We start from the raw sequence: 18,082 nt of genomic DNA on the forward strand, positions 1-18,082 counted from the left end.
CCAAGATAGAGGCTGGGATGCTACGAGTCAGACAGAAGGGCACCGAGTCACAAAGGAGGCATCTGCTGTCTGTCGAGTGAATGAAGGGATGAAATGATCTTTGGGGAGTGTGCACGTTAAACCGTTATGAACAAAAGCCGTTCAAGTGAGCTGTTAATCTTACTAGCTGTCAGCCCTTGGCAGGGTGAAGGGAGGGCAACTAGACAGCTGAGTTTTTATTGTGGGAGAGGGAAGCGGGGGTCGGTGGGGGGGTGCGTGGTAGCAGAGAGGTTTGTGGAGAGAACGATCGCATCCATGCAGCTTTCGTCACCGTTTTGCTGAGGGCAGATCTTTTCCATGGGAGGCATCGAGTCCACCCAGTTTCTCAAACCTGCGGCTTTAAGTACACTCCCGTTCAGGAAGAGCCTGCTTCCTCCTTGTCAGTGTGAAACAAGGGGCCCTCCAGTGACGGGACCCCCTGGCTGAGTCCCGATGGCCGGGCTGGGTGAGACTACACCTGGGTGTTTTCAGATGACCAGAGATTCCCAATCTTTGACTTTATAACATCCCTGTCCCATTTGAAATAAACACCATGGTGTACTTGATGCTAAAAGACAATGACTCTAGTTTATTTTGTTTTGGAAATATTTCGAGACATGTCCCACAGCCCCTGTCGTACAAGGAGGTAGCTGCTGTATCGCAAGGGCTGGGGCGTGTGGAGCATCTATTACGTGTGAGAGATTTCCTGGGGTGGGGAGAAGGGCTGCTGGCTTCCAGGAGAGAATGGGACCCCCGCCCCACCAGATGAAGGCTACATGGGAAGCGATGGTTCTCTTCTGGTCCGTAAATCTTAGCAGGTGGCACTAAGAGCACGAGTGACTCACAGAACTCCTGTGTGGGCTCTCTGGGCCAGCACACAGTGGCCCCAGATGCTCGTCCACCAGACGCTTGAGGAATCACAGTCCCAGCATGAGGCCCTGATCGGGGCTTAACATCAGATGAGCTCCGCAGAAAATGAGACGTCGTGATGATGTGTGTCCATAGGTTTGTGCCCGAGTCTCCCCGATGGCTGTTATCGCAAAAGAGAAACACTCAAGCCGTAAAGATAATGGACCACATAGCCCAGAAGAATGGGAAATTACCTCCTGCTGATCTAAAGGTGACAGCCTAGCAGAGGGTTTCTCCCGTCACTGAACTTTGGGTTGCGTTTATGACTTAGAGCATGCCTGTGGGGCTGCCTTGGGAGGCAAGAGGGCACTGGTGACATTTGGGGTGATGGGTGTGGCGGGCAGCCATGCGAGGACCGACCTCGGGGCGGGGGCCGGGAAAGGGGGCCCTGATGGCGTTTCCTGCTCACGGCAGCTTGGATGCAGCTGACGCCCTGACTCCTTCCTAGATGCTGTCTCTCAAAGAGGATGTCACTGAAAAGCTGAGCCCCTCGTTTGTAGACCTGTTCCGCACGCCGCACCTGAGGAAGCACACATTCATCCTGATGTACCTGTGGTAAGGGCCCTTTCCGACGCCTGTCCCCAGATGGAACTGGTGGGCTTACCTGCATACCCGGGTACAAGTTAAAGACAGTGGAACAACTCAGGTGGAAAAAGGAATTTCCAGATGGTTTTCCAGTGGTCAGAGAGCCCTTAAAAAGACACCTGATTTCTCCCTTGAGGATTGCATAGTAGAGGAAGGACCTCATTTTAGTAAGAAGAAATTCTTACATAGGAGAGGTCAACAGTAAGCTGGACGGAGGGTTCTCAAGGTTGCCTCAAATCCCACACGTCTCATCTTTGGGGAGTAGCCGAGTCTTGACATAGCGTCAGAAGGTGGATGAGATGTCAGTGGCTCTTGGTGCTTTCACGGAGGAAGAGCCCTTCCTCGCATCTAAGACCTTTATAGACCCCGATGAGAGTATCAGTGCTTTCTTTCACCCCCCGGTTAGGAAGCTCACATCCACATCCAGATTCACCCATGTACCCCCGGCACACCCCCAGGGCTGCATCCACCTCCCAGGTAGCTACCTGGAGACGGGGTCCCCGTGCTCTTTCCTCAAGGGGTGCTGGGTCAGCTCCTGACATCAGGGCTTTCTCGTCAGCACGAGGGAGGTTATTCAGTTACTCCCCGAATGCCTGGGCTGAGTAGCTGGACCCTGGGCTTCCCTTCCACTGGAGTTGCTCTGCTGCCCTGCACTTGTGTGCCCTTCCATGAGATAAGGGTTCCAACTAAGAGGGAAGCCCCTGGCACCCTCAGTAAATAGTTGCTGAAGTTTGAATGAATGACCACTGTTCCACAGAATCCATCCCAGGTTCCTTAGATGCCAGGCTAACCTGACCCTGTCCCGGCAGCCCCAGTCACTGTGTCTCCGGGCAGGCCCAGGAGTCCTGTGCCCACTACGTGATGGGCCTCTGCAAACACTCCAGGTGCCTGGTGCATTTCTCATGATGCTCAGTTTTCGACTCAGCAATGTCTCTTCGGTGTGGAGGCCCGGGACTCTGCAGATAGGAAGGCTTGCTCCCCTCCTATATTACTCCACGGCCCACTCCCATCCCCTAAGCACTCCTGTCAAGGTGGCGGTTTTGAACCCTCAGCTGTCTTACGCCCCTCCACGCAATCCTTGGGCAGATTCTGCTGTCTTGAAAATATACTGAGACTCTGCCATTCCCCGTCACCTGCTCTCTCAGGTCCCCCTTTGAGTGTCGTGATCTCTCGTCCGTGTTGTTGCGGCAGCCTACTCGCTGGTGGTCTGCCCCCACTCCCGTCCCCCCAGGAACTGCTCACAAAGCAGGCAGAGGTCATGGCCCGGGTCACCCCCTCGTGGTGACCTGCCCTGGCCCCTGGACCCCTTCTCCTGCTGTCCCCTCCCCTCTCCCCGCCCTCCATCCACTCCATTGATCACAGCATATCAGGAGGGGTGCCCATCACTTCCTGGCTGTGTGGCTGTCAGGCAGCTTCGTGATCTCTGTGACTCAGTTTCCTCAGCAGCCAGTGGATGTAATGATAGGACCTACTCACAGGCCTGTTGGAAGAATTAATGAGAGAATACGTATAAAGGGCTTATGCCTGACAGCTACAAATTGCTGTTTGTGTTTTAATGTGTGCATGCAATTCGTGGGTCCTGCCAAAAGATGGCAGCCCTGCACATTTGTTAACTGTTGCTAGTTTTTTGTTTGTTTTGGGGGAGTCTTTTTGGACAGAAAATTCAGGGTTCTCCATTCCTTTCTCTTGGATCAGTCTCTTTGTGGGTTAAAGGTGACCGTTCCCATTTAACCGGCTAAGCTAACCAGCATGGAGGACCCTACCGAGCTCATCTTAACTCACTGAGTTGCTGCCAGGGCCTTCCTTCTTGTGTTCTTTTTTTTTTTTTTAATTTACATTTTAAAAAATATTTATTTATTTGGCTGCGTCGGGTCTTAGTTGTGGCACACAGGATCTTTGTTACAGCATGCAGGATACGTGGGCTCGGTAGCTGTGGCGCGTGGGCTTAGTCGCCCTGCAGCATGTGGGATCTCAGTTGCCTGATCAGGGATCGAACCTGCGCCCTCTGCCTTGGAAGCCGGATTCTTAACCACTGGACCACCAGGGAAGTCCTCTTCTTGTATTCTTGACCCTTTGGTTCAACCAGGAATAATTTAGGACTAGAAACAAAAGCATCCCATGCTTCTCTGGGTGCAGCTTTATAAAACCAGGGGGTATGGTAATGAGAAACATACGCTGTGATCTCAGTTTTGGAGCTGATGGGCAATTGGCATTTCTATAAGAAAATAATTTCTTATCCACCTAAATCTCTTCTCACAGTGTAAATACAGTCGACCCTCCATATCTGCAGGTTCTGCATCTGGGCATTCAACCAACTGCAGATCAAAAATATCTGAAAAAAATTCCAGAAAGTCCCCAAAAGCAAAACTTGAATTTGCTGCATGCTAGCAACTATTTACATAGCATTTACATTATATTAGGTATAATAAGTTATTTAGAGGTGATTTCAAGTGTACGGGAGGATGAGCATAAGTTCTATGCAAATACTACGCCAATTTATACAAGGGTCTTGAGCATCCTTGGATTTTGGTATCCCGGGGGCTCCTGGAACCAATCCCCAAAGGATAGTGAGGAAAACTGTACCAATAGAATCATTCAACGTTCCAAAATTATGTAGTTTGACCAAAAGTGACACGTGGGACTCTCTGAATTCCCCCCTGAGTGGGAGTGACTGTGCTGGTCCCCATCGGTCTGTGTGCCATTTTCTGTGACACTGCTATTCTTTCCTCCAATATGGATGAAGGGGTCGTGCAGCGGGATATGAGGTAAAAAGAGTAAGGGAATAATGCCTGTTAAAGATGGTGTGATGTGTGGAGGGAGGACCACTGTGGAGCTGGAAAGACTTGGCCGACTTCTCCACCCTGTTGTGCTCTGGATCCTTGCCCTTGGAGAGACAGCAATGACAGCAGTAAAATCTCATCTTCACTGAGAGTCCACTCTGTGCCCGGAACTATACTGAGCACGTTTTGTCCATTACCTCAATGAATTCTCAAGACAACCCAAATTCACAGCTGAAGGAATTGAGGCACAGAGAGGTTAGTTAACTTACTTAAGACCACACAGCTCATACAACGGTCTGATTCCTGAAACTCTCACTCACCACTGCCTTCTCCTGGCCGTCCCCTTGGAGGCCGTTGGAGCATCTGATGAGGTAGGGCACGTGCAGTGCTCAGGGCAGGGCCAGCACCCAGGTGCGCGGTAAACACTAGCTACCATTGTTTGCCATTTCTCGAAAACGGGAACCTATCCTGTAAGTCACACCCTCCCGTAAATTGTGAAAAGAGGGTCTCATCGAGGGCCCCTCAAGGGCACCTTTCTTGATTTTGATCCCCCTCTTCTCATATCGCTCTAGAACATTCTACACCCAGCTCGCGGTGTCCTTTATCCTCCCAGCCAGAATCCTAAATCTCCCCTCGTCCGAGGAGCTTGCCTTTGACCCGGCCTCTCCTCCCTGCTCAGGCTCACCAGCTCCGTACTGTACCAGGGCCTCATCATGCACATGGGCGTCACCGGCGGGAACCTCTATCTGGATTTCTTCTACTCTGCTCTGGTCGAATTCCCGGCGGCCTTCATCATCCTCGTCACCATCGAGCGCTTCGGCTGCCTCTGCCCGCTGGCTGGGTCCAATCTGGTGGTGGGGGCGGCCTGCTTCCTCATGATCTTTATCTCACACGGTGAGTGGTCCGCTTTCATCATCTTCCGGGTCACTGAATTGTGGGAATAGTGTGTTAACTCTTTCAGAAGCCTCTGGAACAGACACAAAGACAAGGCATTACCTGAGTCTAGAATCATTTTTTAAAACATTTACGTTGAGGTATAACATATGTACAATGAGCCCATTATAAGTGTTCAAGCCAGTGAATTTTTACATGTAGGTATGCCTGGGCACCACGACCTACAAAAAGATAAAGAACATTGCCAACGTCTCGGAAGGTTTCCTCACCCTCCTTGACCATCCGTATTCACCACCCCTGCACGGGTCACCACTACTCTGGTCTCTGCCACTGCAGGTTAACCTTGACTGTTCTTGAACTTCATACAAACGGAACCATACCACGCGTGCTCTGTATGGCCTCACTTCATTTGCTCATCCTTATGTCCACGAGGTTCGTCCACGTTGTCACGAGAGTGAAGTTTGTACTTCTTCCTTATCGTGAGGCATCCCAGTGTATGAATACCCCGCTATATATCCACGCCACTGTTGATTGACAGTTGTGTGGCCTCCAGTGTCTGCCTATTGGGATTAAGGCTGCAGTGAACATTTGGGCACATCCTTTCGTGGACAGTCATTTCCCTTGCTACGAGGGGGACGTATGTAAGTTTTAGCAGATATAGCCAGACAGCTTTCCATACAGTTGGACCAATTTACACTCCCACCGTGATGCATGAGCATTCCCACGGTTGCACATCCTCACCAACGCTTGGTATTGCTAGCCTTTCTAACACCAGCCATTTTGGTACCTGTGTGCTTTACTCCATAATTCTTAGCAATCCAAGATAAGCCAAAGGAGATTCATTTGGGTGGTTTTAATTTAAGTACATAAATTGCTTTTCTCATCTGTTACTTTTGGAAATGTTAAAAAAATACGAAGGCAGATTTTCTATTTTCTTAGTTTTTATTCCTTGTGCTCTGAGCTCATTGGTTTGAGTCGTTTTGGCAGGCTTTTGGATAGGATATTACGGGAAACGTCCTGTAAAATCTGTATTCTCAAGAACCAGGTCTATAGATCAGGCTGGAAATTTAAAGAGATGGAAAAATGTAACTCAAGTTTTTTTCTCCCTCCTTTCGTGGAGAGAGAACAAAGAAGACAGGAAAAGAGGCAGAGTGCATCTGAAATCGATTTTACCCATTTTCTCCCCATCTCCCTTTTTCTGGAATCCTGGTAAAATGGAATGAATGGGCAGATTTTTATTTTTATTTTTATTTTTTAGTAACAGCATGGAGTGCTGAGAGGGAGCCTGAGGTCTGAGACCGTTTATCACCTCGGGGATAAACCTTAGGTGATGCCTAAGCTGAGAGGGAACTCAGGCATCACCCCCTCTGTCCTGCGCCCCCCCAGGACCCTCCTCCCAGTGCCCGCCCTCTCTGCTTGCCCCCATTTAGTCCCCATCACATTAGATGATAAACCTTCACTGCCACCCACCCCCCCGCAACAAGAAAATATTTCAGTTACCTTCTATGCACTTGATGTAGCAGGCACCTCGGCCCTAGGATCTCAGATGTGAGCAAAGCAGAGAAAGTTTCTGTTTTGTGGAGCTTATGTTCTAGAGGAAAAGGAGAAGGAGGGAGAGGGACGGGGCGATAATTCTTTGTCTGGTGGTCACAGGTGGCCTTAGGAAACCTGAATGAAGTGGGGATGAGCCATGTAAACATCCGGGGAAGGAGCTTTCCAGGCAGGGGAGCAGCAAGAGCAAGGACCCCGTGGATGGGGAGAGCTGGCACTGGAGGAGGAGCGGCGGGACCCTTGTGACTGGGGCTGGGCAGGCGGGGGCGAGGACAGCCAGAGTGAGGTCGGGGGTTAGCAGGAGATGCCAGTGTGGATTTTATCCCGATCATGGAAGGAAACCACCTGGTTCTGCACAGGGCCGCCACGCGGCGGGACTGTGGCTCTAACTGGGCCTCTGGCCGCTGAGGAGAGTGGCCCGGGCCCTGACAGAGGCAGGGCAGTTCTCTGAGGGCAGGGATGCTGTGCACGTCCAGTAGAGCATCTTGCCAAATCGATCAAAGGCCACAGAATTTGTGACAAGGGCCCCCCTCTAGATATCTGAGTGAATTCCTTTATCTTCTATTTTTTGGGAGCTGGGAGGTGTGGTCCCGAACTAAAGGCTTGGCTTGGGTTCTCCACCAGGCGGAGGGCAGCTGAGACCTGGAGAGACTATGATGGCCCTGGGCCATCTGGGTCCTAGCGCCACTGGGTCCGCTCTCCCGGGAGCCTCATGCTGGCGGAGTGAAGGAAGCATGCCTTCCATGGGTAGCTGGCTCGTGGGGACAAGGGCCAAGATGACACGCTCTCTGTGACCCCAGAGGCTTTGTTGGTGAGCCGGCCTGTCTCAGGAGCCACTGGTGGTTTAGGGTTCGGGTAAACACCTACCAACCAGGTGAAGTGGATGATGGTGCCTAATGCTTTGATGGCGCCCCAGGAAGGAGAGGGCTTCCTGTACCTCCAGCTAATCAAGAACCGAGAGCAGTCTCCTGGGAGGAGACGACGGTTCGCTTTCCTCATGTTCTCAGACTGTTCTGAAAGGTGTTCGGGTTAAAATATGTGTTGGGAAATGAACACTAGACTGAGGATGAGAAATCTGGTCTACCAGCCCCAGGACTTCCGCCCGGGAGAACCATGCTGTTGAGGACCTATTACGTTTCAGGCACCGTGCCAGCAACCACAGTATCCACGATAATTAAAAAGCCAACACTGATGGAGCGGTCATGGTGCACACCTGAAACGTATTATCTCTAAATCTCACAACAACCTATAAGCTGGGTAAAATTATTCCCATTTTACAACTGAGGAGACTGAAGCATGAAGAAGTAAATCGTGGACTTCCCTGGTGGTGCAGTGGTTAAGAATCCGCCTGTCAATGCAGGGGACACGGGTTCTATCCCTGGTCCGGGAAGATCCCACATGCCGCAGAGCAACTAAGCCCGTGAGCCACAGCTACTGAGCCTGCGTGCCACAACTACCCAACACAGCCAAAATATAAACAAATTAATTGATTAAAAAAAAAGAAGAAGAAGAAGAAGTAAAGCATTTGCCAGGTCCCACCACTGACGGGAGGCCGAGCTGAGATTCGAAAAGCACATTCGTCCCTCTGCCCAGCGGGGCCTCCCCTCATGCGTCATCATCAAGTCCCGAAACCTTTCAGGACTCAGCTTACGTATCCACAATGGAGGGGTCAGATAAGACAATCTTTCCGGCCCTTCTAGCTCTGAAGTCCAAGGTTCCAATCATGGCTTCTCCCGGCAACTCCACGGGCACGGTCCTCACTTGCTCTCTATGCCCTCTGTGTGTTTCTTCTCCAGATCTGCACTGGTTGAATATCGTGGTAGCTTGTGTTGGCCGAATGGGAATCACCCTCGCGTTCCAGATGGTGTGCCTGGTGAATGCTGAGTTGTACCCTACGTTCCTCAGGTGAGTGCACGGTGGTGTGGGCTGGGTGGCCGCTGGCAGAGCTGTGGGCCAGCCAAGCTCGGTGAGGACCATCCGCCAAGATGCCCCAAGGGTGGATTGTTTGACATTGAGATAGGGGCTAGGCATCAAAGACAGGGCCCTCGCCTAATCTGGTAGAGAAGGTGAAATGCACAGGTTCAGTGGACTAAGGGTCGCATCGTGCCCTGTACGGAGGGCAAGTGCAAGAGAAAAGGCGTCTGGCACAGAGGAGAGAGCCCTGGGCGGCGCGTGGGAGGCTGAGGTGCAACCCTGTCCTTAGCGCCGACCAGTTGTCTAAACTTCCGCAGCTCCACTGACACCTCTGGACATAACTTGCTTCAGAGCAGTTCATATTTGTACAGTGACATACAGAGCATTGCCAGACGTGGGCTGCGGCTCATCCTATAATATCATTGTGATACCCATTTTACATATGAGAAAACTGAGGTTTACAAAGAGAAAGAGACCTTCCAAGGGTCACAGAGCTAGAAAGTGGCAGGGCCCAGACAAGAACCCACTTTCTTTCTCTCCCTCCCCCTTCCTTCCTTCCTTCCTTCCTTCCTTCCTTTCCCCCTTTATTCCTTCCTTTCTCTCTCTCTCTTTCTTTCATTGAAGTATATTTACAATGTTGTGTTAATTTCTGCTGTACAGCAAAGTGATTCAGTTATACATACATACGTTCTTTTTCATATTCTTCTCCATTATGGTTTATCACAGTATACTGAATATAGCTCCCTGTGCTCTACAGCAGGACCTTGCTGTTTATCCATTCTATATACAATAGTTTGCATCTGCTAATCCCAAACTCCCAGTCTATCCTTCCCCCACCCCCTCACCCTCTTGGTAACCAAGAACCCGCTTCTTTCTGACCTTGAAGCTGATGTTTTTCCCATGATGACTCTGTAAACATAGCAACAGGCCTAGATGACTCATTGTTTAAAGTCAGGTTTGTTGAAGTAGAATTTTCTTAGAGCAAAATTCCCCCTAAAAGGTACAGTTTGATTAGTGTTGATTATACTCGTTTCACCACCATCACAGTCAAAGTAATACAGAGACATTTCCATCACCTCCAAATGCTTCCTCATATCCCTTTGTGGGCCATCTTCTCCCCTCCCACCTCCAGTACCTGGCAACCACTGGTCTGATTTCTCTCCCTGTGGTTTTGCCTTTTCCGGAATGTTACATAAATGAAATAACATAGCGTGTAGCCTATCGTGTTTGGCTTCTTTCACTTGGCATCACGGGACCCATCCACGCTGTGGCGTGTATCAGTGCTTCGTTCCTTCTTATTGCTGAGTAGTGTCCCGTGTGTGGAAGATGTGCCACGACGTGTCTGTCCATTTCCCAGCTCATGGAGGTTTGGGCTCTTTCCAGATTGGGGTAATTACGATACAGCTGCCAATAAGAATTCACATACAGGTCTTTGAGTGGACATATGTCTTCATTTCTCTTAGGTAAAAACTTAGGAGTGAATAATTACGTGGGGCTGAGTGAACTGATGAGGGTGATTATAAGTTTTGTGACTTTCTGTTTGAATAAAAAAAAAATCCCACAAGGACTCAGAGGCAAAAAATATACAAATCAATTTTCACGCAAAGTAAAAGAGCGGTTACAGTGGAGGATTCCTGGACTGAATGTCAATGTTATGACGTAGTATGAGTGTTTCGTGTTTGGTAATCTCAGTCGTTGTTGCTTTGTGGGTCACGTGCTGGATGCGAGTTTAAAGTCATGAGAAACCGTCCGAATGTTTTTCAAAGTGGCCGCACCATTTTCTGTTCCACCAGCTGCGCGTGAGAGAGCTGGTCGTTCTACACCCTCACCAGTCCTTGGTGTTGCCAGCTTTTAAAAAAACAAATAATTCTTGGAAATGGTGGTATTATTGTGACTTCTTTTTTTCCCCGAGGAGAATTTTATTGATGGCACTAGTTTATTTCCCTTCCAAAATAAATAACTAAATAAACAATTGAGACTAAACGAAGTAAACAATCTCAAATTTTTATTGTCTTCATAACAAAACAAAACATGAAGCTCAGAACTGGATCACTTGGCCCTTTCTTATCTCCTCCCAGCTCAAAATGCCTGCATCTCTTAATAGCCAGCATCCTCTTAGATCTGCAGTTCCGCTCAACACGTTCAAGCCTCAGCACAATGTTCTTTGTAGTTTTAGCCTTTTTCCGGAAAATCGACTTAGTCGGCCCACCATAGCCACTCTGCTTCCTGTCATACCGCCGCTTTCCCTGGGCATACAGAGAATCCTTGCCCTTTTTGTACTGTGTCACTTTGTGGGGTTGGTGCTTGCCACACTTCTTACAGAAAGTCCGGCGGGTTTTAGGAATGTCCACCGTTGCGGAGCACAGGCTCCGGACGTGCAGGTTCAGCGGCCATGGCTCACGGGCCCAGCCGCTCCGCGGCATGTGGGATCCTCCCGGACCGGGGCACGAACCCGCGTCCCCTGCATCGGCAGGCGGACTCTCAACCACTGCGCCACCAGGGAAGCCCCAAATGAAGAGCATTTTTATTGTAAAAGTAATTAACCACTTTATTTAAAGCTTTAATTCTGACCTTTGTTAGAATTTGGCAGATTTCCTTAAACTCGTTTTTCCTCTATATAAATTGTTTCCTCTCCCCATGTCATCAGACCAGTGAAGCCTAAGAAATATTCCAGCTCCCCATATCCCCCTCTTACAGCGGGACAGCTCTCAGAACCCCTCCCTACGCCAGAAGACACAAGGGTGACTCTGATTCACTCTTTCCTCTCTCCTGCCCATCCCTTCGTTAAAAGGCCCTCTCTCATATTCTCATCTGGAAAAGGTTGCTTGGAATGAGTACAAAGAGACGAAGACAAATGAAAGAGAAAAACCTACATCTGGCAGTTCTGAGCCGAGTCTAAAATAGCTGGGCCAAACAATTCCATTGTCATGGCCACTGGACCCAGGGGACTGACTCAGAATGTAAACTACCGAAGGTTCTGAGTGCCTGGCGCTGGGTGGAAGAAGGCCAAGTGACATGTCCTCAAGGAGCCCTTGACTGTTTGTGCAGGGAGTCAGTTTGATGAGGATTCTCAGTAATTAGGAAGCGAGGCCAGGTGTTCAGAAATAACTTAAACTTGGTCCACACACACCACACACAAAAGTAAGGCAGTCATGAAAGTTTTGATATTTTCAATCAATTGAATCAAATTGAAATTGGAAAAAAGGGATTATTAATTTACAAACAGTTCAAGTGCAAACAGTTTCTAGTTAAACCATTTTGACCCTGCTTCTTATTCATGGGAGGCTTTAGAGTTGAACGGCATCCTCCTTCTAACTGTCTGCAACATATATTGTCAAGAACATTCTTTTGGCATCAGTATTGAAAATCATCCTCCTGCTTTTACCTCATCACTATATTATGAGCTCCTTGAAAGCAGGAACTACATGTCATACCTCTCTGTACCTCCTGACACTGTTCTATAGCTATACTAACCAGTCACCTGGTGCTTGTAGAATGAACGAATGAAGTATCACAGATGTATGAGCTTTAAAGAAGGGGCCTAGTTCTTCACTTCGTCTAGCGTCTGTGTGCTTATCAAATTTTTCTCTCTTTTTAAGACTTATTTTTTAAAATTGTAAAAAAAAATAATGGTGTCTTTATTTCCTCCTCTTGGAAATCACACTAATGCTATTAGAAGAATGAGAAACAGAAGGAAAAAAATGCAAATGCCATTTTTGAAACTAGGATGACCCTGAAAGACAATAGTGAACAAGAAGGGCTGCCTAATGCAGTGAGTCTAAGAGGGTCTGGAAGACTCCAGGGAAGCTCACTGTGACAGCAAATTTGAGACAAGGCCAGTGGTTTTCCAAAGTAGGAAGTGTACATTGAAGGGTCTAACCCACAAACCCTTGTTGCAATAACAGGGAGGATGCAGGGCTGGGGGCATATGCCTCCTCCCCTGGGTGTTGTGTGGCTGGAGATGAGCCAGGGAGGGCAAGGCTGTGGGAGAGCATTCAGGAACTTTTGAGGGAGCAGTGTGCTGTGAGGTGGGGTGGAAGAGAGAGACCCTGAAGGGTGAGAAGTCCTGTACTGTCAGCCCCTGTAGACTGTCTAATCACAGACAACCCTGGTCAGAAAGAAAACTTCTAGTAGCCTAGAACGTGCCCCTCCCCACAAATCCTTCTAAAATAGCTGATACAGAAAGAAATCATAGTATTGAAAGAAGAAGAATAAATTAAAAAGTAACTTGCCCAGGAGCTATACAAATATATCATGAGATGAAAGGCGGAAAGGGAGAGGAAAAGCAAATGGCAAATGAAGAAAATGCACAGGGAAAAATATTGTCAGAAAGCAAATAAAAAGTGTGGCCAAATATACTACAGCTAAATGCAAAATATTAATGAATCAATCATCTCTATAAAGTAAGAGTGTAGGGCTTCCCTGGTGGCGCAGTGACTGAGAGTCCGCCTGCCGATGCAGGGGACGCGGGTTCGTGCCCCGGTCTGGGAAGATCGCTCATGCCGCGGAGCGGCTGGGCCCGTGAGCCATGGCCGCTGAGCCTGCGCGTCCGGAGCCTGTGCCCCGCAATGGGAGAGGCCACAACAGGGAGAGGCCACAACATTGAGAGGCCAGCGTACCGCAAAAAAAAAAAAAAAAAAAAGTGTAAAGCAGAGATGCAAGTTCTTGGGAGACCATGTGATAAGACAATAGATGAAGTCGACTCAGGCTGAAAAAAAACAAAAAGAAAAATTAAAATATTTGACAAATGAAAACTACTTTGAAAGCATTACAAAGGAGAACTGATATAGTAAAGGCAAGACAGGCCTAAGAATTGCAAATAAGATTGAAATAAGCAGAATTTAAAAGGCTTAGAGATCATGTTTAAACATATGTTCCCCAGAAGATAATTGAAATAATGAAACAAAAGAACTTCAAGAAAAAAAAAAAAACTTGAAGAAAATGTCTGAAAATAAAAGAATGCTTGGATTTATAATTTGAAGTGGCATGTGCCGTGTAACAGAACAAACCCAGAACACACACACACAACATCAAGAAAGGCACATCACAAAAACCTTAAAAAGCAGTCAGAGAAAAAAGACATCAGAAAAAGGAACAAAGATGATAAGGACAGTAGATTTCTCATTGGAAACAATGCAAACAAGAAGGTGGTAGAACAACATCTTTGATGTACTGAAAGAAAAACTGTCAACCTAGAATTCTTGACTCATCAAAAAATAAACTTTCAAAAAATGGATGGAAAATAAAACCTTTTTCAGATATATAAAAGCTGAACAAATTCGTCACAAGCAGACCTGTACTACAAGAAATGTAAAAGTCTTTCAGAGATAAGGAAAATGATATCAGGTTGGCAAAAAAAAGACCCAGCTGTATGCTGTCTACACGAAACTAACTTTAAATTTAAGGGCAGAGATAGTTTAAAAGTAGAAGTATGGAAAAAGATATTCCATGTGAACACTAATAAAAAGAAAGCCAGAGTGGCTATATTCCTATAAGACAGAGTAGATTTCAGAGCAAAGACTATTGTCAGGGATGAAGAGGGAGGTCATTTCAAGTAGACAGTTTCCTTACATTTCCCCTCTGGCTTTCTTTGTCCTCCATTTCTTAATATCCTCTCTTTATCCTTCCCTGTCCCTCTATGTGAAAGAAAGAACTCTAATGACACCAACCAATTCTCCAATCTCCAAACAATTCTTACAATCCAATTCTGACATTAACTACCTGGAATTAGTGCAGACTTCACAGGTTAAGGCTTCGTCCCACATGACTGCCCTTACTTTAGATGCTAGTTGCAAGCCCCGCATTGTACACCTACACTTCTGACCACCGGCTATAAATCAGATTCCCATGAGCCCCTCCCTGAGTTCAGTAATTTACTGTAATGGCTCACAGAACTCAGGGAAGCACTTACATTTACTGGTTTATTATAAAGGATAGAAGCAGCCAGATGAAGAGGTACACAGGGCAAGGTCTGGAAGGGTCCTGAGCACAGGTGCTTCTATCCCTGTGGAGTTGGGGTGTGCCACCCTCTCGGCACATTATGTAGGTGTGATTGATTAAATCATCAGTGATTAACTCCATCTCCAGCCCCTCTCCCCTTCCTGGAGGTTCGGGAATGGTGTGTTTGCTTTAAAACAAGTTTACCATTTGGAAAATGGATTCACAGAGATGTCATCTTTTTTGTTATCTGTATTTTATCAGGAACCTTGGAGTGATGGTGTGTTCCTCCCTGTGTGACTTGGGTGGGGTCATCACCCCCTTCCTGGTCTTCAGGCTGATGGAGGTTTGGCAAGGCTTACCACTCGTTTTGTTTGGTAAGACTTCGTGAAACATTTATCATTCCTTGTTTCCAGCTCAGTGTGAATACTCGAGAACTATTTGATGAGCAAATGGTACCCCCCAGCGAGTGTACAGAAGGGAAGGATGGCGCCTGCTCTTTCACTGGCTCCAGGTTCACTCTGTCTTGCCTCACGGGGAAGATAAGATGCTGTTCCTAGAAGGTGGGGGCCAGAGGTTTATGTCCTACGGCTCTGGAGTCCAATAATTCATTCTATGGAATAGAATCAGAGAGAATATTTGACATAGCCTCCTGGTTTCTTACGAATTTGACTCCCAATTTTTGTGCATTTAGCATGTAATTGCTAGAGGTTTGAAGATGCTAGATTATCATCCCTCTTCTGCTTCCAGATCTTAACAATTGACAGCAGACACAGGGGGACAAATGGGAATCAAAGTTTAGTATCAGCTTTGTTACTGATTATATTGGGTTAGAGAAGGAGGAGGGGACTCTCCCACCTCTTCCCAAACCTACCACTCGGTGGAGGGCAAAACGGCTGCCCATGTAGAGAGTTGCCATGCCTGGGCCCAGGCGAACCCACGAGGGGCGACGGGGAGCGATGAGTAACAAGAGAGGCCCACACTGCCCACATACACATCACCTAGGCTCCATATCAAATGTATATATGGTAACATACTATTTATATATAGTAACTGTAATATAATGTTATAGTTTATATATAATGTATGTTATAAAGTATTATATAATTATATATTACAACAAATTATTGTATATAATATATATTATAGTTATTGAATATAAACGATAATATATAAATTATGGTTAGTATATACAAATACTATATTATATTATGTTCAATTAATACAGTATTTTGTATATATAGTAACTAGTCAAAATTGAGTCCCATATTGTTTTTGAAGTATCTGAATCAATAAATCCCCCTAATACTTAAACATCAGTTACTGTGGAAATATATACTTATGTGGAAGTAAAACAAAGACAATATTCCCTTTTCTTACTCTGCCATTTCCCCAGTTATTCTATTGCTTTAATTTTCTAGATGTTCCCAACTTTTTAAAAGTGACCCTCACACGCGTGTTACCTAGGCATCTCTTTAGTTAGCTGTCATCATATGTAAATGGTATTGACCACGCTCTAATGGCTCCATGTGAAATCTGTCTCATCTGAAGCGGCTTTGGGGCTAGTTGCTGGGGGAATGACGCTGCTTCTTCCGGAGACCAAGGGGGTCGCTTTGCCAGAGACCATCAAGGACGCGGAGAACCTGCGGAGGTGAGCCCTGGGTGCTGGGGCAGACAATCATCTGGTCTAAACTGTGAGATAGAATGATTTGTCTGTGATGCTGGCCACATGGAGCACCAAGGTCCCCAGGTCACCCCCCGAGTTAACAGCTCTGGGTTGGAAGCTATTTTTAAATCAATCTTCTGTCTTTTTAGCAATTGTTGGTTCAGATTCCTTAGTGACTTTCTTCACAAAGAAGAATGACTTAAAACTTTCATTCCTATGATGGGGACAAGTGCTCAATGGAGTCCCAGGTCCTACCCTTAAAGCCATAAAAAAGGAAAGGAAGGGGCTTCCCTGGTGGTGCAGTGGTTGAGAGTCCGCCTGCCAATGCATGGGACACGGGTTTGTGCCCCGGTCCGGGAAGATCCCACATGCTGGGGAGCGGCTGGGCCCGTGAGCCATGGCCGCTGAGCCTGTGCATCCAGAGCCTGTTGCTCCGCAACGGGAGAGGCCACAGCAGTGAGAGGCCCGCGTACCGCAAAAAAAAAAAAAAAAAAAAAAAAAGGAAAGGAAGAAAGACAAAGCATTTGATGATGTGGTCGTTACAGGCTCGGCTCTCTGGATCCCACAGTAAGGACACACGTGTCCCTGGGAAGTAGAGAATAGACTCCGTGGACTCATTAAGGCCTGGGTTCAGTCCAGGGGTGGTCGCCAACTTGGCCAAGTGACTTTGGGAATGTCATGGAACCCTATAACCTTCATTTCCTCACCTGAAGAATAGCCACGATAATACTTGAGAGGGTTGCTGTGAAAGTTCAATGAGATAAAGTAGGTGATAGCGACAAATCCATTGCCTGGCACATAGTAGGTATTCAATAAATCTTAGATTCTCTCCATTATTCTTGCATATGGTGTGATTTCCTCAGTGACTCTCAAACTTAGTATGCAGAAGAATGCAGACTCCTGGGCCTTCTAGGTTTCTGACTTGGTAAATGAATGGGGGAACCCGGAAACCTGAACTTTTAATGACAGTCGATACCTGTTCAGGCCCTCTGTGCTCCTCGCTTTGAGGAAATCTGCATTTCTCAGTGCTGATAAGGGACAGACACTCTATTTTAACTGTAAACACATCTTGTAATTGCTGGCAATAAGCTTCTTTTTGGTCCCAAGTCGTAGACATATATAGCTAAGGTTGACTCTCTGATTTTAAAATGTTTCATTATAATTTGTTAATAGGCACGTTGTCATATTTTAAGATGTTGTGTTTATCCCTTCACTCCATCTTCATAGCCATTCCTGGCCTGCCAGGTGAGGCCAGGGGCCTCTGCTCTGAGCCCAACACCTCCCTGTTCACCCTGTGTTCTTGATAATGCCCTGCACAAAGTATAATCATCACTTATTTCATTATCTGCTTTCTCCGCTATCCTAATTCCATAAATAGTGGCCACAGTCTATTGCCGGAGAGATCATTTCAATGACACCTTCTTCCCTACTTTCCAGGAGACAAGGCCAGGGAATGGGAGTAGTGGTAGCTCTAGCTAACAGAGGGCTCATGGTACATCAGCTTCACTGAGTTTCAGGTGCCTTCTCACTCCATCCTCCCAAAACATGACGAGGCAGCTCCTGTCATTAGCATACCCATTCTACAGATGAAAGAAATAATGACAGATACCCTCAAAGTCCCCAGCTTCAAAATGGAATGTTGACTGTCAGGTGATGGAGTGAGGCAGCAACACAACAGGTGCTCTATGTGAAGGGTTGGCAAACTCTTCCTGTTAAAGGGCCAGGGAGTAAATATTTCTGGCTTCGGGGACATTGTCTCTGTTGCTAAGTTCTGCCCTTTCAGCACGGAAGCAGCCACAGACAGTACACAAACGAATGGGTTTGTGAG

General features: G+C 47.2%; 1 protein-coding gene and 1 pseudogene across 1 annotated transcript in view; one reads left to right on the top strand and one right to left on the bottom strand.

Moving 5' to 3' along the window:
• Positions 1-18,082, top strand: part of SLC22A1 (solute carrier family 22 member 1) — a 34,944-nt gene that overhangs the window by 15,504 nt on the left and 1,358 nt on the right. Inside the window, exons 5-10 of the mRNA XM_022560675.3 lie at positions 1,024-1,138; positions 1,376-1,482; positions 4,972-5,186; positions 8,534-8,642; positions 14,853-14,965; positions 16,140-16,239. Of these exons, the coding sequence (XP_022416383.1) occupies positions 1,024-1,138; positions 1,376-1,482; positions 4,972-5,186; positions 8,534-8,642; positions 14,853-14,965; positions 16,140-16,239 (759 nt within the window). The remainder of the gene's footprint in view (positions 1-1,023; positions 1,139-1,375; positions 1,483-4,971; positions 5,187-8,533; positions 8,643-14,852; positions 14,966-16,139; positions 16,240-18,082) is intronic.
• Positions 10,690-11,481, bottom strand: LOC111163370 (large ribosomal subunit protein eL42-like; annotated as a pseudogene).

The sequence above is a fragment of the Delphinapterus leucas genome, chromosome 12 (assembly GCF_059928025.1).
Source record: "Delphinapterus leucas isolate spDelLeu-1000000601 "Yukka" chromosome 12, BTC_Dleu_Yukka2, whole genome shotgun sequence".
In the NCBI taxonomy this organism is placed as follows: domain Eukaryota; kingdom Metazoa; phylum Chordata; class Mammalia; order Artiodactyla; family Monodontidae; genus Delphinapterus; species Delphinapterus leucas.